Genomic DNA, 24310 nt, shown 5'->3' on the forward strand with positions numbered 1-24310 from the left:
TACTCCCCAAAACAGCAAGTGCAGAGAATATTTCACTCTATTCCCTTTACCAGGCCAACCCAGCAGAGACGCTCTAGTCCAAGTTTGGCCGGGGACTTCTGTATGCATTTCCTCCCTTCCCACTGATCTCTCAAGTTATACAGAAAGCTATCGCTCAGAAGGCCTCATTGATCCTCATTGCTCCTTACTGGCCTCGACAAGTGTGGTTCCCCTTTCTACATCGTTTTCTCTTGGAGCGACCGTGGAATCTGGACCTAGTTCCAGATCTTTTGATCCATCAGTCGGGTCAGTTTCATCGCTCCCTCCCCTCTCTGAACCTCACTGCTTGGTTCCTCCAGTTCCAACCTTAGCCAGGCTTCCTCAATTATCTCACTCTGTTAGAGATATTTTGATAGCTTCCCATAAATCTTCCACTCGGAAGATTTATTTGAGTAAGTGGAAACGCTTCACATATTGGGCTCAAGGAAAGGACATAGATCCTTTCACTGCTTCCATCCAATTAGTCCTTGATTTTCTAGCTGAACTCTTCCATGCAGGTTCATCTCCTCTACACTTAAAGTTCAATTGGCAGCTATTTCTAACTTTCATGTGGGTATTTCTGAATCTGCCTTAATGTCCCACAAGCTTTGCAAAGCCTTTTGAAAGGAGTTTTTCTTCTCAGACCTCCTATAAGAAATCCTCCTTCTCCTTGGGACCTAAATTTAGTTCTTGCTTCTTTGATTCTTCCCCCTTTCGAACCTGCAGTCTCCTGTTCTTTAAAATTATTATCATGGAAGACTCTTTTCTGGTAGCTATTACATCAGCTAGAAGAGTTTCAGAACTTCAAGCACTCAGCTGTCGTCCTCCTTATCTGTTGTTTCATAAGGACAGAGTATCCTTACGAACTAACCCGTCCTTTTTGCCTAAGGTGGTCTCGACGTCAAATCTAAATCAAAGCATTGATCTACCTGTCTTTTTCCAGAATACTCTAATAGGTCTGAACAAAAATTACACTGCCTGGATGTTCACCGTCAATTGAGGTACTACTTGGATAGAACAAAACAGTTCAGAAAATCTGATCAGCTGTTTGTCTCCTATGCGGAAAGCAGAAAGGGACTTTCAGTTTCAAAGGTATCATTATCCAGATGGCTAACATCTTTGATTTCCCTTGTATATGAAATTAGACATCAAAAGCTGCCTGATAAACCTAAGGCTCATTCCACCAGAGCTTTGGCTACTTCTTTAGCCTTCCAAGACAGACTGCCTATCGACACCATTTGTGCAGCGGCTACTTGGGCTACTCCTCACACTTTCATTTCTCATTATAAGTTGGATTTAGCTTCTAGGCATAGAGCTAACTTTGGTTCCACTGTTCTCAGGAGTCTGTTCCGTTAGGCCACCCGGGACAAGGTGCTAGGGACGCGGTCCCATCCAGCAAGAATGAAGGCGAGATAGACAACTTAACATATAGAAGTTATGTTCTTACCATAACGTTCCATGTTAGTTGTCTTCTTCTCGCCTTCTTCTTGCGTCCCACCCTCCTTCCCCCTGGCCTGGACAGACCTAGAGGAGTTGTGATTGTGACCTCTCTTTCTACCACCTCTTTCTTAGACATATGCTATTATGCATATTTCCTGGTTCAGGATGTAGGTCACCCTTCTTTCTTCCTGTTGTTAGAGGTGGACTCTGTTTTACAGTTATACTGTTTATATTATAAGCTGGGGTTAGCTTACAAACGAGATCTGAGGTAACTCTCGCCTAGCATTGTGGGATATAAGGGGAGCCTCGAGCCGGTGGAACCAACTCTCGAGCTTTTAGAGTGGCCGAGTCGGAGCCGAGGTCGGCTCCGAACCCATCCAGCAAGAAGAAGGCGAGAAGAAGACAACTAACATGGAACGTTATGGTAAGAACATAACTTCTATTTTTTATCTTTTAGGATGGCTTGCTTTGTCATGTTTCTTTTTTGTTTAAAAGTAAGATGATCAGTAAAGCTTTTAGTGGTTCGCCATTTAGTCCAGGCTTTATTCCTACTAAGGATTAGTTGTTTAGTATTGCTTGTGAGCCATTGAGCTGTCTTAGATTTCATACATATAGAACGCAAGGGGGCGTGATGTTCAAGAATGGTAAGAAAAATATTATTAAAGTGGTTAACAGCTTCATCTATAGGGAGAGTTTTAAGAGGTGACCAGTTAACTTGCATAAGTTCATTTTGAAACTGATAGGGATCAAAATGTTTTTTTGCTAAGGGATGAACGAATTAGGAGAGGTATAGCAAAATGTGTTTTATGCCTAATAATATAAGTTAGGGAGTGGTCACTAAGGTCATCTGGGAGAGTTCCTGTTGTATATTTTTGTTGGGGGCTATTTGTTAAGATCCAGTCAAGTATGGTTTCTTTATTATTAAGTTTGTTTGTTCTAGTTGGTGAGTTTATGTTTTGAGAGAATCCATGCAAGTTAATAAGGGTAGATGGATTGGTTTGTTTACGTAAGGTCCAATCAATATTAAAGTCTCCAAAAAGTATTGTTTCTTGAAGGAGGTTTAGTGAGAGCCAGTTTAGTAGGTCTTCTAATATGGTAGGATTTTTGCCTGGGGGAAGATAGGTACAGATAATATTGATAGTTTTGTGAGGGTTAAGCTGAAGTTTGGAAATAATAATTTCAACATTAGTGTCTTTTAGAAGGGTATGATTTGTTTTACTTATTTCCAGTCCAGTTTTAAAGAGTATAGCTACACCGCCACCTTTTTTGTTTAAACGGTCTTGTCTTAGGATGTTATAGCCTGGGGGGATAATTTCATTATCTTTTAATGTGGATTTGAGCCATGTTTCAGTTAGGCAGAGAATGTCAAACTGTTGGACTTCTAGAAGAGCATGTATTAGTGGAATTTTATTGCAAATGCTACGAATGTTTAGATGTGCAATTGAGAGAGATTTGGGGGGTTTAGTATTTGGTGTAGACATTGTTTTAACTTGTTGCCAGTTAGGGGATAGTGGGGAGGGGTCAGGGCCAGGGTTGGGGTGTATATCTCCATCAATCAAAGAGAAACTTACTATAAGGTTATCAAATTGTGAGGGTTTGCAATAGTAATTTTGTTTTGTGCGGGTATGAATAAGGTATTTAATGTGAGAAAGACGGTGATATTTAGGGTGAAGATAAGAGTTTTTGTATATGGGACTGAGGTGGGTTATGGATGTAATTGGGGGGGGTAGCTAGGGTCTGCTTGCATGGGATGCAAGGAGTAGAGTATAAGGATTGCTCATAGGAGGTTAAGAGATAGGTAGAGGAAAGAGTAGTTAGAGTTAGCAGTAGCATAGTGTGTTATTGGTTGGACATAAGTAGAATTAGAGTGTCTAGAAAGTATATGTTCTGGATAGTAGATGGGTGGGTGAGGGAGGAGACTATTAAGGATTGGGTGGAGACAGGAAGAAGTTGCGATTGGTCTTGAGCTGGGAGGGGTGTGGTTAAGTAGGAATAAATGTAGAGGTGCCAGGGGCGGGTGGGGAGCGAAGTGAGCCCGAAAGGCGAACGGAGCGGGAAGACACAAAGGAGTTGATAGTGGGACAGAAAAAACAGTAAAGTGAAATAACAGCAGGTAAGTTTAAAACAGGTAATGTGATAGTATAAACTGTGGGGGTTGGTGGTGAGCAGATTTGTAGTAGTCATATAAGAATAGGAGGGTGTTTTGGCAAGGGCCAGAGAAAAGAAAAGTGTAGTTAATAAACTAAAGATACAGGTAGAAGTCAACGTTACCAGTGAGTGTGGGAGTAAGTTAAAAGGAAGGACACCTAAAAGTAGAAGGGTGCCAGCTAGTGGTCAAAAGGATTTAAGTCAGAGGTATGGAGGTAAGGAAGGGATAAAATAAGGAAAAGAGTAAGGAAAAAAGTATTAATGGCTAGGAGATGGAAATAACAAATGGTAGTCATGGCAGTGCAATAAATGAGAATCGGGGTAGTATGGTGATGGGGACTGGTGCTGTTCGCTGCTGGCAGTCCTGGGCAGGTAGGTAGACTGGGCACGCAGGTCAGAATGTTTGGATTAAACTTGTATTACAAACATACTTTCACAGTCTTTTCTGTTTAGGTGATATCCCCGACGTAATTACAGGGTTAGGGCTTAGTGGACACAGTTCAGGTCTTCCAGGAGGACAGAGAGACTTATGAAGGAGATTGCTGGGTCCCGTTAGTCTAATTTTAAAAATATTTTCACAGTCTTTTCTTTTTGGATGATATCCCCGACGTAATTACAGGGTTGGGGCTTAGTGGACACAGTTCAGGTCTTCCAGGAGGACAGAGACACTTATGAAGGAGATTGCTGCGTCCCGTTAGTCTAATTTTAAAAATATTTTCACAGTCTTTTCTTTTTGGATGATATCCCCGACGTAATTACAGGGTTGGGGCTTAGTGGACACAGTTCAGGTCTTCCAGGAGGACAGAGACACTTATGAAGGAGATTGCTGGGTCCCATTAGTTTAATTTTAAAAATATTTTCACAGTCTTTTCTTTTTGGATGATATCCCCGACGTAATTACAGGGTTGGGGCTTAGTGGACACAGTTCAGGTCTTCCCGGAGGACAGAGACACTTATGAAGGAGATTGCTGGGTCCCATTAGTTTAATTTTAAAAGTATTTTCACAGTCTTTTCTTTTTGGATGATATCCCCGACGTAATTACAGGGTTGGGGCTTAGTGGACACAGTTCAGGTCTTCCAGGAGGACAGAGACACTTATGAAGGAGATTGCTGGGTCCCATTAGTCTAATTTTAAAATATTTTCACAGTCTTTTCTTTTTGGATGATATCCCCGACGTAATTACAGGATTGGGGCTTAGTGGACACAGTTCAGGTCTTCCAGGAGGACAGAGACACTTATGAAGGAGATTGCTGCTTCCCGTTAGTCTAATTTAAAAAATATTTTCACAGTCTTTTCTTTTTGGATGATATCCCCGACGTAATTACAGGGTTGGGGCTTAGTGGACACAGTTCAGGCCTTCCAGGAGGACAGAGACACTTATGAAGGAGATTGCTGCTTCCCGTTAGTCTAATTTTAAAAATATTTTCAGTCTTTTCTTTTTGGATGATATCCCCGACGTAATTACAGGGTTGGGGCTTAGTGGACACAGTTCAGGTCTTCCAGGAGGACAGAGACACTTATGAAGGAGATTGCTGGGTCCCGTTAGTCCAATTTTAAAAGTATTTTCACAGTCTTTTCTTTTTGGATGATATCCCTGACGTAATTACAGGGTTGGGGCTTAGTGGACACAGTTCAGGTCTTCCAGGAGGACAGAGACACTTATGAAGAAGATTGCTGGGTCCCGTTAGTCTAATTTTAAAAATATCCTAGTTTTCCGACCAGCACCAAGTACGAGACACGCACAGCAGCCAAGCTGATAGTTGGGAAAGAAAGATCCAATAAGTTGTTTTTGAGTTTTGTTATTTTTATGTTTTATTTTGGAGTTTTGGTAACTTGGTCTCTATTATATGGGTTTCATTCAAATGAAATAGATCCATATATATATATATATATATATATATATATATATATATATATAATGTAAAATATATATGTAAAAAAAAATGTGTGTATATATATATATATATATATATATATATGTTTGTATATAATGTGTGTGTGTGTATGTGTGTATATATATATATATATATATATATATATATATATATATATATATATATATTGTCTTGTATATCTCCATTACAGTTAATCTTGTACAGTCCTCATTATCAGTCAGTACTTTCAGTTAGAAATGTGTATCCTATTGAGCCATTGCATTCGGTCTGCATTGCATAAAAAACAAGCCCATGTTTCCCACGCATCATCTACTACTAAAATTAAAGAATTTTGTTTATGAAATAGCTGGGTAGTCTGGGTTCTTCCATAAGATTAATGCTTAGATGCTTCCCTTAATTTGGTTGCTGCTTACTCTGCAGTTTTGATTTAATATCCTTTGAGTAAAAAAATGCCCTCATTACTGCAGGAATAAGTATTTTGTTATTTCTTTTGCATTTTACTTTCCGTAGTGTCAGTAAATTGCAGTTTATGCTAAAAACATTATCCTCTGAGTAATCATAACATTAACAGGTTGTCCAGTCAAATTAACCCCTTTTCCTGGTTGCCATAACAGCCACGGACATGTTCCTATTCATACTGTGGCACACACAGAAGACTGAAAAACTCACAAGTATCCCTTACTGGTGGTTAAACTGTTTTTTTCAATCCCCTTGGAAGCTTTTAGAGTCCCAGCAAATCTTTACCGGCTTTTCCTTCCAGAACTACCTTGCATCAAAATCAGCTACTGCTTCACATATTTCATTTTATTTACTTATCTGTTTAACTGGTTAAGTCCACTGAATAAGTTGTCCTTTTTCTGGGATGACCTGGGAGTACTCTTTGGTTAAGTGATTTGTTCAGAGTCAAACAGTAGGCAACTGAAGGTGTAAGTAGTCAAACCGTGTGATACACAGCACTCCCCACACAAAGGACCAGACACACAGATCTGCATATGCGGAGGCACTCGCATGCAACTTACCCAAGCCTCAAACGCTTCATAGAATCTGCCCTCAGCAACAATGCTTGCACACAGAGGACATCTCCCACCACAACACATGAAACTACTCCACATAGTGTCTCGACTGATGAGCTTGTAGGGCGTAACATCACATAACTCAATATTTTGGTCATAGAGACTCCATTGTGAGACACACTGATGTCCCTCTCAACAGGCTAAAAAAGGAGGAGGTTAGTTCTTTGTCAGGGGCCAGGATTTGCCAGATTATGCAAGCACTTTGGTCATTAACCCACAAGTACCAGTAAGAATTCGTTATAGTCCATGTGGGCATTAATGACCTGAAACATACCTCCCTGGACTGTATGAGGAGAGACATGGTTTAGCTGTCAGAATGTGTGTGGCATGCAGGTATGAGCCTGGCACTGAGCAGCATTCTGTCAACGAAATTTAAAGGTCATGCTGCTGAACGCTAGGAGTCAACATAAAACTGCATGCATTGGAAGCATTCCTCACCCTGGAAGTTGCTGACATTTGTGCAGTCACTGAAACCTGGTTCAAAGCTGCGGAGAGCACCACAGCCTTACCAGGTTACTTGTCCTACCATACTTTCAGATCCCAAATAGTGCGCTACAAAGCCAAAGGAGGTGGAGTTTCATACACACCTCCAGGCTGGTCAAGCAGTATGACGCACAGGAGCCAGTCCAGGTGCAGTTAACTGTTATCAAAAACACCCATTCAAATCATAGCTAGTCATAGACCCATAACCTTTACTCAGGAGGCCCACTCCATCTGTTTGGACTTACTTGAATCCATCAAGATTCCACCCTCTACCCTGATTCTGGGCGACTTTAACTACCCAACCATAGAGTGGAAAATCTATTCTAACTCAAACACGAATGCCCAGAGATTCCTCAACTTCGTCAGTGACAGTGCATTGGATCGTCTGGTCGACACCCCCACAAGAGGTGAAAATATCCTGGACATGGTACTAAGCAACATGAGTAGCCACTGTATCACCCCTACAGTGTCATCCTCCCTGGCAAGATCCAACCATAAAGCAATCACTTTCGCACCCCACCCCACCCCACCCCCTGCCAAGGTTGAACAAAAAAACTTTTCCAAAGCTGACTACAACCTCCTCAGAGCAGGTATAAGCAGCTTCACAGCCACCATCCCTTCAGTTGATTGAGCACTAATGTCCAAGCCTACACCAAAAAACTATGAGCACCTATATAGCTGCATGGACTCAGCAATACCTGACAGGGCCAAATCATCTTCCTCAAGGAAGAGTAAACCTGTCTGGTGGACAGCAGCAATTAACAGACTGTATAATAAAAGGGAAAAAAATTGCTGTCCAGGACCAAGAAGGAGCAGGTGCCAAGTTGGAAGAAATCTCTCCTTTGTCTGTTCAAGCAAATAAGGTCACTGGTGAAATTCTCTGAGGCTAACTTAGAGTCCAAATTGGCCACATCCACTAAGGACAGTCACAAGGTCTTCTTTGCATACATCCACAATTTCAAAGGTAACTCCCATATCTGCTCTGAATTGGTGGTCAAGAATACCACATTTACTAATGCCATAGATATAGCCAACCTGCTGGCAGACAAGTTCAGTGAAAACTTCACCCCCCCATCAGTAAACCAGGATTTCCCCAGCACCTACCCCCCCCCCCTCCGCTCATCACTAGGGACTAGATTATTAATGCCTTCTCAAAGGCAAAAAATACAGCCTCCATGGGGACCAGACAGCATCCTTGGCAGTGTCCTACATTAACTCTGGCAAGAGCGCTCAGCACCGCTAGGCACCCTATTCAACCAAAGCCTGTACATCCTGTTCGTCCCAGAAGAATGGAGGACAGCCACTGTCATCTTCCGCACAAAGGTAGAGTATCCACTGACCCAAGCAGTTATAGGCCTATCAGCCTAACTAGCCTGATCTCCAAGACCATGGAATGCATTATTATGGCCCTTATAAACAAGGGCATTGGCAGCCTCCAAATGTTTGCTCCCACACAGTTTGTTTTTTTTCAAAGGGAGATCATGCCTGTTGAACTTGGTCACCTTTTTGAAACAGTTACCAAAGCCATGGATGACAGCAAGACAGTGCATACCACCTACCTTGACCTAGCCATAGCCTTTGATGCTATTCTCCACTCGGACATAGTAGATAAACACTCCTGGCTAGGCGTCAACCGATATGTTACCAGATTCCAGCTAGGCATCAACCCATATGTTACCAGATGGGGAGCTAACTGGCCCACTGTTAGAAGCCACTCAGTCAAAATAGGGGAAGCCACCTCTAGTAGTAGACACATAACAAGCGGCGTACCCCAAGTATCAGTCTTGGGGTCTCTACTGTTTGGTATGTACTTTTCTGAGGTGCAAGCCAAAACCAGTGGTCTGTTGCTGACTAAGTTTCCAGATGACTGCAAGCTGGGCACTGTCATAAATTCCTCTAGTGATGTGAACATCTTCCAAGAGGGCTTTAACCAAAGTAATGACTGAGGCCAGAAGCATGTCCTCAAACTGAATGCCAAGAAATGCATCATTATCCCCTTTGGGGAAAAATGGTGCCCCCACTAATTATTACATTAATAATGAACTAAGCGTGCTGTCAGTTGTGAGAGACTTGGGCACCCATGTTGATAGCAACCTGACTTTTAACCAACATGTTGCCTCCGTTGTACGGAAGGCTTTCTATATAGCCCACCTCATAAGTAAGGGGATTTCATCCAGGAACAAGGAGGTCATAACATCCCTGTACCTCCTCCCTTATCAGACACATTATCAAGTACAATGCTCCCTTCGGCATATACTTTGCCAAGCACATGCAGCAGTTGGAAAGACCACAGACGTTCCTGATCGGAAAAATCCAGGGTCTTAAACACTAATCCTATACAGATGGGCTAAAAGCCCTGTCCCTCTACTCAGTCTCGTACAGACCGCTTAGAGGGACCTGTGTCTGGCATACAAGGCTGTCTCAGACTCAGCCTTGGCGGAGTTACTGCATATCTGTAAATCAGACTCCACTCACGCAACCTGCATGCAAGGCCTTAACCTGGTCTGTGACATTGATAGATCTTGTTAGGGGATAGATTTGTGTCCCGACTACTCCCCCCATCTGTGGAATAGACTTCCTCTCCATGTCAAGCAGAGTACCTCACTAGCCCTCTTTAAGAGGAACCTGGACAACTGGATGAGAAACAGAAAATATACCTCTGGGAATACCACCTGTGTCCCTGCTGGACAGGGAAAACAGCTGTTGACTTTGTGGGAATATAGGTGAAGTTCTTGGCTAGGCTTATAAGGGCCTCTGGCCCAGTAGGCTAGTATCATCCTATGAACCTATAAGGCATTTTTCAGTTGTGTCTGTAATCTTAAGGGCAACACCCAATGTGCGGAGTTAGTTGTAGACAGCACCATCTATACCCAGTAAAAAGATGTAGCAAATCACATGACCAGTAAATTCAGCTCAGATTTCAGCCCTCCCATCTTCTCCATTTACCCCCCACCCCCCAGGAAAAATGCCCTCCAGCATTCCTGTACCTGTTACTACAAAAGAACAGGTCATCACTGCACTCTGTAAAGCTAAAAACATAGCCTTCATGGGTCCTGACAGTATCCTGGGTTCTACAAACTTCTACTGTTAGGTGCAACTTGTGCAACTATTCTTTTCCCATAGTGACTGACAAACACTCTTGAATTTCCCATTTCCTTTAAGCCATAGACTCCAACATCTTAAATGCCTTGAGAGTGGTACTGATTTTCTGCCGTTTGTTACCCTGCTGGCAAACCTACTCTGTGGCAGAAACAGCCCTGATAATGGGACTACAGGAAAAGTGTATGTTACAATGCACAACCTTAATCGTTTAAGGCTTCTGTAATGACCTACTTACTCTTTTACATTAACATTGTTTTCAGATGTTTGCTAATAGTTTTGTATTTGTTTTTTTAAGGAAGAAGTTGAAGCTGCAAGAAAAGATCTGGACCAAGCCAAGGATGAAGTGCTCAAGTTACCTGATGATGATGAGGAAAGTAGAATGAGTGAAGAAGTACATATCAAGAAAAGAAAATCTAAAAGTGTGCGAAATATGAATGAACGACCTGGCACAAGGGTGAGTGAAAGACTTCGAGGTGCCAAACCAAAGGAAGCAGAGAAAATGGAAAGTAACACGGATGACCAGTTGAACACTTGTATTTCCAAAGGGAGTGAACAGACCCATATCACTGGGGAAGTTCAGTCCAGCAACAAACGAGATGGGTCACAGAAAGACAAAACTACTCCTGAAACTGTGCACTTGAAGGATGCAGTCCAGAATGATGGTTCTCAAAAGGGACCTGCTTACCCTTGGGAACAAAGAGGCATTTATCAGATTATTACAGGCACAGCCCAGGTGCAGTTTACTGGAAAGAACAAGAGCTCAGAACCCCAAGAAAAGGAGGAAATGTCTGTAGCACAAGTTGTGAAGAGTGACGCTTCCTCTGCATCTGTTAATCTGTGTTCTTCCAGTAACCCTTCTGTGGAAAATTCATTTAATCAGGAAACTGAAAGTTCCCAGACTGATGCACCTCAGAGTAGCTCTGTGGCATGCGGTGTTGGTCATATTTCTTGTGGTTCACATCAGTTACAAGTGCCTTTGGAAGAACCATTAGGTAAACCTATGTTACCAGAAAATTTAGCTGAAAAGCCTGAACTGACAAATGATATAGAAATAGAGAGAGATGACCTTTCACAGCCTTTGAGTTGTACATTTTCTGAGTCAGTACCTTCTCAAGTTACAGTTACACTGACTGAAGGGAGACACTCACTTGCGGAAAAGAGAGCACCATTAGCTGCAGTGAAAATCCTTCAAGAGGCGAGAGATGTACCTATAACAAAAGGTGTATGTAATAAGGTTGAAACTTCCTCTGACTGGAGTACAAAAATGGTGTCTGATAAAGTGAAAACCTTATGTGAAAATGTGTCAGGATTCTCATCTGATGATGTAAGGGCTACATTAGACCGTAACATCCAAGCAACACCAAACATTGAGAGGCAAATTCCACCAAATGAGAATCCGGACAATTTATTAAGTAAAGGGGAGAAGGTGACATCTTTACCTGACAATGGAAGAACTTTGTCTGATAATGACCAATCATTGCCTTTTGAGTCAGGAAATACACCTGTTAAAGTGCACTCTAATTTGGAAATGCTGGACAAAGCCATGAGTGTAGCCCTTGAGCACCCTTTATCACCTGCAGTAAACATTTGCACTGAAACCAGTCATAGTAGACATCCTGCTATGGAAGACATGGAAATGACAAATCGTTCAGCTTGTGAGGACAGATTAAGTAGAAAGTCTGAAATGGTGTCAGATGATGCACCAAAACACAATCAGGAAACACACCACAGTGACTCTGTTGAACATTTCTCTGGTATCCCTAACAGAACAATAAACACAGGGGGAGGAAAACATTCTCAAGTAAGTGAATGGAAGGGGTGTTCTGTTTTTTCCAACGAGAAGCTGCTGAAAAATATAGTATTAACATTCCAAAGTTCAGAAGTGAAACACCATCCACCTGACCAAACCGAAGTGCCACCTACAGTTGCTCAGTCTAGTAATAAGGACAAACCTTTAATGGAGCAAGTAATTTCAGAAACTGTACAGAGAGCTTTTGGAGGCCATGTTGAAATCAGTTCACATCAATGCACTGGAACCAGTTTGCACTTGCAGTTTCCTGAAGCATTACAAAAAGATCAGGTCAGCTTTTCTGTCATTGAAAGTGTCGCACAAGGGTTGTGTAAGGAAAATACTGTAGTACTGACTGAAAAACTGTGTAAAGAAGATAAAGCTCTTATTCTGTGTGATGTGTCTAGTGAAGGTCATAAGAACATGGACACATTACAAAAAGAACTTTCTTTAGGTGATGTGCAGAAAAAAATTTTAGAAAATGTTAAGCTGTCAGAGCTTAGCATGTCAGACGAAAACAGGCAAGTAAATATGGCAGAAACATGTGGTCTTACTGTGAACAAACAGCTAAATTCTGATTCTAAAGATGGCATGTTCAAATTGCACGATAAAACAAATAGGAATAGTATCACAGGTGTGCCTGTTGGTGGTGCATGTAAACTTGGCAGGCCTGCTGAGCACCAGATATTTAGGAGTTTTTCAGAGGCTTCTGACCAAGTTACCACAGTTAACAGACTGCAACTTGAGAAGGAATTAAGCCAATATTCACTTCTAGCAAGCAGTCAGATACATCCGGAGGTTGGCAAAGAATCTGAATTGAGCAAGGACAGTACTGTACAGCATATTGTGGAAGCCAGAAATGTGGAGTCTGATGAGTCAAATACATTGATACATAACATTAAAACTGAAGTAAATGAACCAGGAAGTTTAAAATATAATTCTACCTTGAATGAAGGCAGCAGGATTCTAAAATGCAACACAGATGAGAGTGGAGAAATAGTAAAAAGCTTGCCATTTGAGTCAGAAAGTGAACCACACTCGTTTATGATGTCTGGTTCTTGCAGCAGTTATCAAGGGGATGATCAAGTTGCTGTGAGTGAGGAGTACACAGCAGTCCTCAAGTCTCCCAGACGGCGAACTACAGCAGATGGGGAAATTCGTCAGAGTCAGAGTGATGGGGACTCTCCTTCAGCCAAAGTATTGAGGAAGCTTCCAGGACGTATAATTACTGTTGTCGAGGAGAGAAAACCTGCTAGATGTAAACGTAAGCGGATGGAAAAGGAGGGCTTTGCTGATCAGTTTGTAAAAATTGATTCAGCACTCAACTCTTCCAACAGTCCCTCAGATAATGAAACACATGATGGACAAAAAACAGTGCAAAGAAATTTACTAGCTGCCAGAAGAAAAATTGAATTAGAAGCTGCGGTGGCAAGTGGACTGTCTGAGATTGATTTCCAACCTGAAGTCCAAACTCCTGAAGTAGATGAAAAAGATTGTTGTCCAGTTTCTGAAACCCCTGCTATGGAAATATCTCTACTAAGAAATGTGTCATCCAGAAGGCGAGTGGAAGTTGAAGCAAGAATGGCTACCCTGTTTACATCTGAGAGATCAGTGCCTCAGTTTGGACTGAACGTTACTGAAACGGGTAAAGATGACAGTCCAGACAGGTTGACTGCTGAGCACAAGTCAGAAAAGAACAGCAGCATTGTTTCAGAAGTGCAGTCGGGGTCATTTCAGACTGTGGAACAAGGTCTTGAAAAGGCAAGTCATCTAGCAAGTCCAGAAGCCTTGCAGGGAATACCAACTCAGCCTGATACACAAGATGAAACAACACATGAAGCTCCTTGTGCAATGGCAGAGTCAGGAACTGAAGTATCTTCCATAAAAGTATCAGGAGACCAAGCACCAGTGCAAAAGCGCAAACGAGGAAGACCACCCAAGATTAACAGAGCTGCCAGTAACAGTTTGCTTTCCAGGAAGGATACAGCTGTTGATAATACCATAACTAGCAAGTCGTCGGCCAGATTCAAGAATGAAAACTCAAAAGCAGATGTGAACACCTCGTCTGTGGAGAAGTTTTTCCAGCAGATGTCTAACCAACCAGGTAATGTAGGAGCTAACACAGGTGAGGACTCGACCAAAAAAATCAGACACGAGGATGAAACCATTGTTGATCTGGGTGCACATATAGAAGACCTAACTCAGACAGAGAAAAAAGCAGACAGTGAGCTGGTCTTTCAGATACAGAAGCGAAAGCGTGGAAGGCCACGTAAGATTCAAAAAGATGAACACACATTGCCAGGGTCTGTGAAACGGCCTTCATTTGGAGTTGTCAAGAAACCAGACAAGCTAGGGGACCCAGTTTTAGTACAAACGGATACTAAGACTGAAGAGATAAGCAAACAAAATTCACAGGCAGTAGCAGTCCCTATTGTAAATTATGCAAGAACAGAAAGGGAGGATCAGCCTTGCATACAGAAACGAAAGCGGGGCAGACCACGTCTAGTGCAGTCACCGGTGGCAACATTTGAAAGGTCTGAGTCTGAATTACTGAGTGAAAGTTCTTCAGCAGAAGAGATGTCACCCAAGCTACAAACTGAAGCATGCCTGAAGAAGCGAAAAATGCAGCTGAACCAATCCACTAGGTTAACAAGACTAAAATGTGCAAGTCTAAACAGATCTCAAGATCAGTCTCCTGAATCAGACAGTGAAATGTCTTCTGATGATTACAGCAAACCACTGACTAGGTCAGCTAAACAAAAAGATGGTACTTTGGATAGCAATATAAAGGATAAGGATTTAGAGAGTGAAACGTCTCTTAAGATCATAGGACATAACATCAAGTCTGCATCAACAGCAGAACCTTGCAGCACATTTTCCTCAAGAGTGAAACATATCCAGAATCCAAAAGAATCTGTTAAATCAGCCAAGCATGCTTTTTCTCCCAAATCTGAACCTGTAAAATGTGAAACATCGTCTATGGACAGTAGTACTACAGTAATGCAGTCCACCAGATGTAAGGAAGCGAGCAAACAGAAACCTTCTTCCCCTACACCTCAGCCACAAGACACAACTCCAGTTACAAAATATGATGAAACATCCGTTGTTAGCAGTCCACAAATGAGCCCCAGGTATGACTGCTCCTTAGAATTTAAGTCCATGTGTGTATCTCCAGCTATAAAATCATCCAATATGCTTTGTGCTGATAGCAGTGCTTCAGAGTCACGTTCCCCCGACTGTAAATCTGCAGTTAAACAAAAAACACCTTTAGTCAATCCTCGAACAAAGAGCACACCTCCAGTTGAAAAATGTAGTGATGCTTCCTCTTTTTGCAGCAAGTCTGAAAAAAACAAGCAGACTGGTGACGAAATAGTGTTTTGTTCAAAGCCTAAAGCAAAGAGTGAGGCTTCTGCTTTGAGAGCAGTATCTTGCGTCCATCAGAGTGCTTCAGAAAGAAGATCCCAAAAACTCAAAGTAGAAACTCGTCAAAAAAATGTTTCTCCAGAACATAAGGTAGAATGCTCAACTAAAGCTGATTTATCTAAGATGTATACTGTTTGCACGCCAGCGAGGTATCCAAAACGCAGTGAGGTAGACAGACAGATATCCCTTTTTGATGAGACAAGGAGCACTATCGTGACTGCTGAGTCTGAGCTCACGGATAGATCTTCAGATGTAAAGATTCTGACGCACAAGGAGTCTGCCAAAAGAAAAATCTTAGCCCCAAAACTTCTAAGTAGAAGCACAGTTCAGGCTGTGAAATCGTGTGATGCCTTACCTTCTGAAGATAGAGCTTCAGAAACCAGTTCCCCAAAGCATAAGGAAACTGTCCAGCACAATCCATTGTTCCTAGAGCTGAACGCTGTTGCAACGCCGGTCAAATTGAAAACGTTATCTAATTGTAGTGCTTCTGAAATAATGCACCCAAACTCCACTGAAATAGTCAAACCAAAGTCATTTCCTTCAAAGCTTAAAACTAAAAGTGTATCTGAACCTCCACGAGATGCTAGTTCTGTAGATAGTAGTGCCTCTGATGCAAAGTCCACAGCACATAGAGCATCAAACAAGCCAAAGTCGTCCTCACAAAACCACAAGAAAAATGTGATAACTCCATTTCTGAAATTACCTACCTCTTTTACTGCTGACAGTGCTTCACAGAGAGGATCCTCAAGGTGCAAGGATGTGATCAAACAGAAACAATGTGTCCCTAAACCAAAAAGAAAGACAGTAACACCTTTGGCAAAATGTGTTAACGATGCTTTAGATAGTTCCTCCTGTACAAAATCTTTGAAAGACAAGGAAGCAGATAAACAGAACTTCTCTTCAGAACCTGAAATAGACACACCTACTCTTGGAAAGTCAAGTGCTGTGGAAATCGTCAAACAGAAAGCATCCTCATCTAAATTTGAAACTAACAGTTCACCATTGGCTAACAAATCTGAATCTCCTTTGGTTGACAGTGTTTCTGAAGCAAGGTTTCTCAAATGCAAACAAGCAGTTAAACAAACATCCTCCCTTAAGCATAAAGCTAAAAGCAAAGATTCTGTTATGAAACCAAATCCTGTGTCTGTTGAAAAATGTGCTTTACAGAAAGGTTCTGCAGAAGTGAGGGACTCTCTAAGGCAGAAAGGATGTTCCAGGCTTAAATCAGCAAATAGATTCCTGAGTGCAGCACTTGAAACTGACGATACATCATCTGTTGATAGTAGTATGTCAGAAGTTTGCTCAGAAAGTCACAAGGAAGCAAATGCAGAGAAAAAGCCGGTTTCCAAACGCGCAGGAAAAACTGAGAACCGAGCTACAAAATCAGATGATGCCTCTTCAGCTGACAGCAGTGTTTCAGGTCAAAGAAACACTCCCAAACCTAAGCATTTTTCCCCTAAAACCAAGTTGAGAAAACTAATTCCATCTTTAAAGTCATATGCCTATTCCTTAGAAGGTACTTCAGAAGTAAATTCCCCAAAATGCCTAGAAGCAGTATCCCCAAGAATTGAAAGAAAAGGTCTTCCTGCTCCCGTGAGATCTGATGAAGCCTCTTCTGCTGATAGTGCTTCAGAGAGAGAGTCCTCAAAGCTTGGCGAGAGAGCAACTGCTAACAGATCTACAAGACAGAAGCCTGGCACTTTAGTTTCTCCCCTCAAGAGTGAAAAGCAAATATTAAAAATACAAAAAGAACAAACTAGCGCCATAAATGAAATCATTAAGTTGAGAACTAAAGCCGTATCCTCTGAACTAGAGGACTCTGAGACGGAGTCCAACAGTGAGGAGGATGATCGTAGGTCTGTGAAAAGGTACAGAGAAGATTCTGATCATGAGTCTTCAAAAAGGCAGAAGATTGAATTAACAGAAAGATCTGACATTAAGAAAAGTACTTGCTGCTCTTCCGTAGAAGGAACACCAGATCGAATGCTTCGTAGCGTTGCTGCTGCTGCTGCAGCTGCTGCCACTACGCCAGCTAATAACACTCGATCGTCTGCATCCTCTGCTGCTGCTGTACTGGTTTCTTCTACATCATCTGTTGCAAGGAAAGGAGGAGGGGGTGGTGGCTCCATTCTCTGTTCTACCACAGGAAACCGAGGCAGAAAACCCAAGACGTGACTGTTTTATGTCTGAAATATGCTGGGTTAATTCAAGGTATCACAGCATACAAGGCTGGGAGGTCTTCAAGACCTTGTTTTGTGGGAGCTAGGAGTTCACAGAGTCAAAATTTGACTTGAAGCCCGTAACATCCCACATTCCTTCTGTACGCTTAATTCCATTACTGACTGTTAACCACTACTTGAATGAACACTGAAGTTACGTAGCATACATATGTAGATGTGCGTATACACAAGGGGAGGAACTGCACTGTCGTATTCTACAGTATTCAGTGGTTTTAATTTTTTTATAACACTGTGGGAGCAGTGTTCCCATGTAGATGTCCTAAGAGAGGAGATTGGGTTTCTTGTGATGGCAGTTTACTTGGGTTTATATGTTCCAAAGATTTGTGAGTCTTGTTTCATAGTAAAGCCATGCCATCTTCTGTACTCCTATAAGGTGTACTGCAAGATGGCTGCTAGTTTTTAGCCTCTCCATGTGGGATTTTATTTTAATGCTAAGTTGAGTTTCTGTGACCAGTATATTTACTGCCCTGAGATGCTGGTACTAAGAGTGTCCCTACCAGGTAGGATAGTTGTGCATACTTTTAACAGACAGTACAGATAGCTATGAAGGGTAAAATCCAAATGACTTGGAATGAGCATTTGGATTTGAAGGTACAGGTGCAAGCAGTCTGAGAGCTGTCTTCCCTCAGCCATCCAAAGCATGGTAGTGCTCTGGGGTACTCAGTAAGGATGTGTTTAAAGGGAAACAATAGGAAGTCACCAAATCTACAAGTCCGCAGTATTTAATACACAGTGGATGTGATTTTAAGAATCTAAAATCAGAAGATAGTAGAATGGTACAGTGACTTGCTGCTGATGAAGCAGTGAGGTGTAGATGCTTAGTGCCTCAGCAGTTCTGTAGAGTGGCCCTAGAATACTTCTGTCCTGGATAGCAGTCTTAAGCACTGTGCTGTTAGGCATTTTCTGTTAACATCTTGCCTTACCAAGTTCTCTGAAAAAAATGGTGTCTGTAAATGTGTGTGGTGAGGGGAAAATTTTGGAGGATACTTGAATTAACAGACTTGATACCCACTGTAGGTATACGAGCTGAGATTAAATTCCCCAGTTCTTTGGGGAGGAACAGGTTGAAAACAAAACCAGACAGACTGTGTCAGCTTTATTATCTGCAGCCAAGAGTCAAAAGTTCTCCATATCTTGAAAAGTGATAACTCTAAAACAACTTAAGATTTAAATTATGTGACCAAACTTATAAAGCATTTCACCTTTGTTTGATTTTTACTGGAGGGAGGCGCACCTGCACAACCTTACGGGACAATATTGGCTGCTGTGTTTTTTCTGCAGAAAAAGAAGTCCAGAAAAAGAAGCAAAGCAGAACTGTTCTAATGCTTTGAGCTGAAATACGGGATGTGAGGAAGAGCTGACCAGCCCTTGTCATTTTGCAGCTGTGCTGTGCTGTTTCTGTACAAAAGACAATAAACTAGCTGTTTTAATTATGTAATTGTAAAAAAAGTTGTACAGCTCTTGTATAAAACATTTTCTTTCAACAAAATCTATGCAAAGATTATTTTGTATAGGAAGCAAAGAAAAAGTAAATTTGGAAAGCAGGTTTGTGTCATTTTCCAGGGGAAATGGGGGGAGCACTAATGCGCAAAGCATGTTGTGAACTGTATAGAGATTTGCTGTAACATTTCAAAATAGTGCTAAAAATAAAACCGTAAAAACATGCTGCTGATTGATATCATCCTAGCTGCCTAAAATTGAGTCAGAACAATTGAAATGAAATTGCTTTCCACACTTGTACCAATACAGACACTAACTCTGACTCCAGCTTTAGAGGGTGACAGGTTTTATTTGTACTTTTGTAAAAAAAACAGACCACAGTAACACACTGATTTTCTTTTGTAGTGGTAATTCAGTTCTTAAGTCTCATTTGCATGTAAAATGTACATCAGATCTCTATTTAATAGACATTGAGCAGTTTTGTGACTATCCAGAAAATTGTCTCCATTTTGATTTCCCACAGTTGAAAGAAGGTACCCTGGAAGAACCCACCCCATCCCTGGCGAATTGTTGTCTTCAAGACGTGTTGTTAACCTTATTCTGAATGGATTTGCTTTGCTGCTGATAAGCATTGCTGCATTGTAATTCATTGTAATTGGGAATTAGCTGCAGGGGGGGGGGGGGGGGGGTCCAGCCTTCTGACTTGACTTCCAGAGCTGGTGATGCCTCCAGACCATAGCTTGTCTCCTCCCCTTGACAGTCAGTATGGCTGTCAGGAGAAAAAAGAAAATAGTTTGCATATATCTTTATTTTTTTTTATTTTGTTTTGCTTCAAGAAGCGTTTGGTTGTCAGCTCCATCAGTTTCTCCCAAGCAGTGAGTAACAAGTACTGAATTTGGGAACATTTTTTGTTGTTCTGCTAAAAGTGAAGTGTTTATTGTGGTAGTTGCTATTAGCTATAATTTTGTACATTGGGTGTTTCAAAGTCACATGACATCCCTAAGAAAGATTACCAGGAAGATCCTAGTCAGCCTTTCCATCTGAAACAGTGGAACTAATGCTCCAGCCTCAAGCTTCTTTAATCTTTTCCCTCACATAGTGCAGCTGTGCAGCTAATTCCCTCAAATCTAGTTTGCTGCCTTAACATTCAGACATGGATCTCAGCTAAGCTAAATGCTCCATTTCATATGTTTTATAATTAATGGATAATTACTAAAACAGAGTTGCTAATTAGTACCGTGTTTGCAAATACTTTCACTGTATCCTTCTTTGAAATGTATTTTCTTCTTGTGAAGTTTTAGTTGTCTTTAAGTGATTTTGCATTCTATGATTTCAGTGGTAGTGAGATGTGGTTCCATAGTTTAGCTACACTGAGTTTAGTCACATGCAGTATTACTATATTTGGTTATAGTGTTATTGGGGGAGTAGTGTTATATTCATTTGTTAAAGGCTGAGCAGTTTTCTGGCTTAGAGAGAAGTTTCAGTATTGTAGTTACTTGAAAAAGAGCTTTGTGTTGTGGTAGTTCTAACCAATTCAATTCTCTGAGGGCTAGGCATTGTTATGTTCTGTTTTTACTGCAGATTTGGCAGTTTTTATTATGACATTGCTCAAACTTGGACAGTTATGAGACTTAAAGTTTAGGCAATGTTGGGACAACATAATGGAGAGATGGCAGGTAAGGAAGTCCAGGCTTCTACATCTTTTGGCTTTGTCAGTGAGGTAGGTAGGCTTTTACTTTGTGAAATTACGTAGTTTTTTATTTTTTTATTTTTATTTTTTTTGCCGCATGTGATACATGGTGGTGGAATTTCAGCTGGTCGACTATGATGATACCCAGTAATTTTGTGCAATTTACTTGTTCTGTCATGCTGTTGGCAGACACGGTTGTGAATAGAGCTGTCTTCACAGAGATGTATTTTGTGGTAAAGAGCAGTAATTTTGTTTTTTAGGTTTTAGTTGTAGTTGTGAATCATTTAGCCTTGTTTCAGTCAGTAAGGATTTGTTGTGTAATGTCTTGGTGTTCAGAGAGAGATGTGGCAGAGCAGATTAAGTTCCACTCATCAGCTGATTGAACTAGGGTAACATTTTCTGTAGCAGTATAGAGGTCATTGATTATTGTTGAAAAGTATTGGACCTAGTATAGATCCTTGTCGGCCAACAATAGTTTCAGGCAAGAAGGTGGAGAAATATTTTTTCCATTTCATTGCTTGTGCTCTGAGAGGTAGATATGGAACCACATGATGTGATGATGAAGTGATGGTGAGCCTTAAGGATAAGAGTTTATGTAGTGTGTTCATCATTACCACTTAGTGGCATTTTGGGTTATGTGCCAAGGGTAACCCAGTACTGACCAGCTTTAAAAAGCTTTGATTTGTTTCCCCTCCCTCAGTCTACCTGTGACAGCTGGTTGGCTGAGCATATCTTGAGAGGATAGCCTTCAGTCAAGAGGGTTCTTTCTGAAAAAAGATCAATCCCTGTAAAGGAATGACTATGCTGAATCACAGAGCACCCCTACTTTCCCTTCTGCCCTTCCTTCTTCCCTAGGCTGTCTCACAGCTTTGCAGCCTTGGCTGCAAATAGTCTCATATAAATGGGTTCTGAGAATAATTTGGAGAGGAAACGTATGACAGTGGATAATATTCTTCCACACCTACCATACCAGACAGAGCTCTATCACATAGAACCAATACCTGTGATACATAAAGGTAAAGGATTTTATTCTAGAATCTGTTTGGTACGAAAAAAGAGGATTACTTCTGAAGACCTGCCCTAGACTTGTCCTTTCTAAACACCTTTGTAAAACTTCCAAAATTCAAATTGCTCATCTTACAGTCTGGCCTAGTGTTGCTTCCAGACCACTTTTTTTCTTGGTGACTTTAGGGTCTCCAGGACATATCATCATATTCCTATTACTACAAATTTCAGGAGATGTTTGAGATTTGCTGTGTCTAGCTTACATTATCAGTTGTCTGCATTACCCTTTGGGCTATCTACTGCGCCTCATATGTTTACAAAGTGTCTAGCCCCAGTGGTTGTCTATTGTAGAACCGTAGGAATCCACATTTTTCCTTATTTAGATGACTTGCTGATTTCTGCAGATTCTCTGTTCAGGTGCTTGGAGTCCTAGGAGAAGGTCGCATCTGTCCTTTTCCACCTGGGCTTCAAATAGAGCTTTCAAAAGCCCTTTCTCATACCTTTTCAATGAATTAGTTTCTTGGCGTGCTGGAAAGACACAGTGAAACAGATAACCTTTCTGCAAAAAGGCTAAGTTCTTGCTTATAAGGGCATTTTCTTTAATTTCTCTCTTCTAGACTTGTCCTCATCAAGAGAGTTTCTCAAACTTTCTAGGCCTTATGGCATCAGTGATCCTCATGATACCACGAGCCAGACTACACATGAGAAAAATTAATGGTATTTAAATTGTCAGACTAAGCACCTTCATCCCTTGGAATATCATGTACGGGTATTGGGATTTTTGAAATGGGAAATGCAATGGTGGAGGGATAAACTGTCTGAATTCAGGACTCCTCCTTTCTGTCTTTAGACCCCAGTTCAGTCTGTCCAGATGGACTCTTCAGATTTTGCTTGGGAAACAGTGCCACCGGAGTTCAAATGTAATGCTTGTGGGGCCCTCAGGACACACCAAATCACAAAAACGTCGAAGAGGTGTTTGCAGTGATTCGGGCCTTAAAAGTACTTCACCACTGATGGACTCCAGGTCCTCTTGAAGTGGTCACAGACAGCACTTCTGTGATGTGGTACCTGAACAAGCAGGGGGAGGTACAAGGTCATAGCTAGATGTTAAGTTGTCAATCTCGCCTTCATTCTTGCTGGATGGGTTCGGAGCCGATCCTCGGCTCCACTGCACTGCTTTAGCTCGAGAACTCCTTTTACCAGCTCGAGGCAACCCTATATCCCATGATGCAAGGCGGAACTACCTCAGATCTCGTTTGCCGCTTAGCGAAAGAGGTCTCCTTTGCCAGCTGAGGTAAGTTTTCTTGTTAAATAAGAAAAAGTTAGTTAGGGTTTAATTTCCTTCAGTGTTAGGTTAGCCTGTATTTAGTACAGCCCACCCTATTCCCTTCCTTTTTAAACTTTTAATATAGTTTTTCAGTGAAAGTTTTAGTCAGGCCTAGTTCCCAAGTTATTCCCTTCCTGTGTGTCTGTGTAGGGATTAAGTTGTGTGTTTGTGGGGACTGTTTGTGTATATCCTTTTAGGATGTCTAGGGAAGGCAAGGTCTCAGGCTTCAAGAAGTGTGACCAGTGCTGTCAGAAAATGTCCCTGACAGACGGTCACACTTCTTGTGTGTATTGCCTGGGGCCTTTGCACCTGCAGGACTCCTGTGCGTTGTGTCATGCCTTTAGCCAGCGAGTCCTGCAGGAAAGGAGGAACAAACTGATCCTCCGAGGTTTGTTGAAACCTGAAGGTTCTCCTCCTAAGCAGGGGCAGGAAAACCCCTTCACCCACCGAAGGCTCAGTCTACAGTGTCTATGCCTCCTCCGGTGTCTCCCGCTCCGTCGAGCCGATATCGGCTCCGGCTGGAACCGATGCTTCTTCTGCCAGAGTAGTGGGTTCGGTGCGGCCGGCTCCGATACCCTGACTACTGTTGCCTTGTCGGCTCCGGCTGGAGCCGACACTTTATCAACATCGGAGCGAGAGATCCTCGGCTCCCTCTGGGGTTCAAGGGACTTGGCTCCGATGGCTCCTGCCCGCAAGAGATCCCGGTCCCCTTGATACTAAGTATCCACTCGGCTCCGGGTCTCCTCTTTTGTCGGGCGGAGCCATCGGAGCCGATCTTCGAGATCTTCCAGGCTGTCTGACCACGATTTGGAGAGGGTGGTAAGCAGGCTGTTGAAGTCTCAGGCACTGGCCCAAATGCTCCATAGCCCGTCTCAACAGACTTGGCTACAGCCCCAATTCTTGAGATTCCTCCTCCGACTCCACACCAGAGTTCGGGCCGGAGCTTCTTGGGACAGCGACTGTTTCGATGCGGAGCCGATACATCCTTCGGCTCCGTCATCCTCGGCTCGATCTCCTCCTTGAGACTTTCCTTGGAGGGATCCGGTCATCGGGTTTCACTGTCGGCTCGAGGGGGCTAGTGGCATCGGACCCTTGTCCGACCCGCTCTCCCTCTCGAGCTTCGGCTTTGTAAGCTCGGCGCCGACATCTGCCTCGGAGCCTTCTCTCCTTGGAGCCGACCATTCCTGTTTCTTCGAGCGGGTGTGTTCAGGTCTCCGGGGAGAGGAGCCTTTGAGG

The 24310-nt window shown here is 42.2% G+C and overlaps 1 protein-coding gene across 1 annotated transcript in view; it reads left to right on the top strand.

Annotated features, from left to right (window-relative positions):
* The window catches only part of LOC122814504 (Snf2 related CREBBP activator protein), a 3617155-nt gene extending 3597879 nt beyond the window's left edge, over positions 1-19276 (top strand). The window contains exon 29 of the mRNA XM_044087079.1: positions 10456-19276. Within this exon, the coding sequence (XP_043943014.1) occupies positions 10456-17547 (7092 nt within the window). The 3' untranslated portion in view covers positions 17548-19276. The remainder of the gene's footprint in view (positions 1-10455) is intronic.
* The last annotated feature ends 5034 nt before the right edge of the window (positions 19277-24310 follow it).

The sequence above is a fragment of the Protopterus annectens genome, chromosome 10.part0 (assembly GCF_019279795.1).
Source record: "Protopterus annectens isolate FY-2018-M chromosome 10.part0, PAN1.0, whole genome shotgun sequence".
NCBI classification, from domain to species: Eukaryota; Metazoa; Chordata; order Ceratodontiformes; family Protopteridae; genus Protopterus; species Protopterus annectens.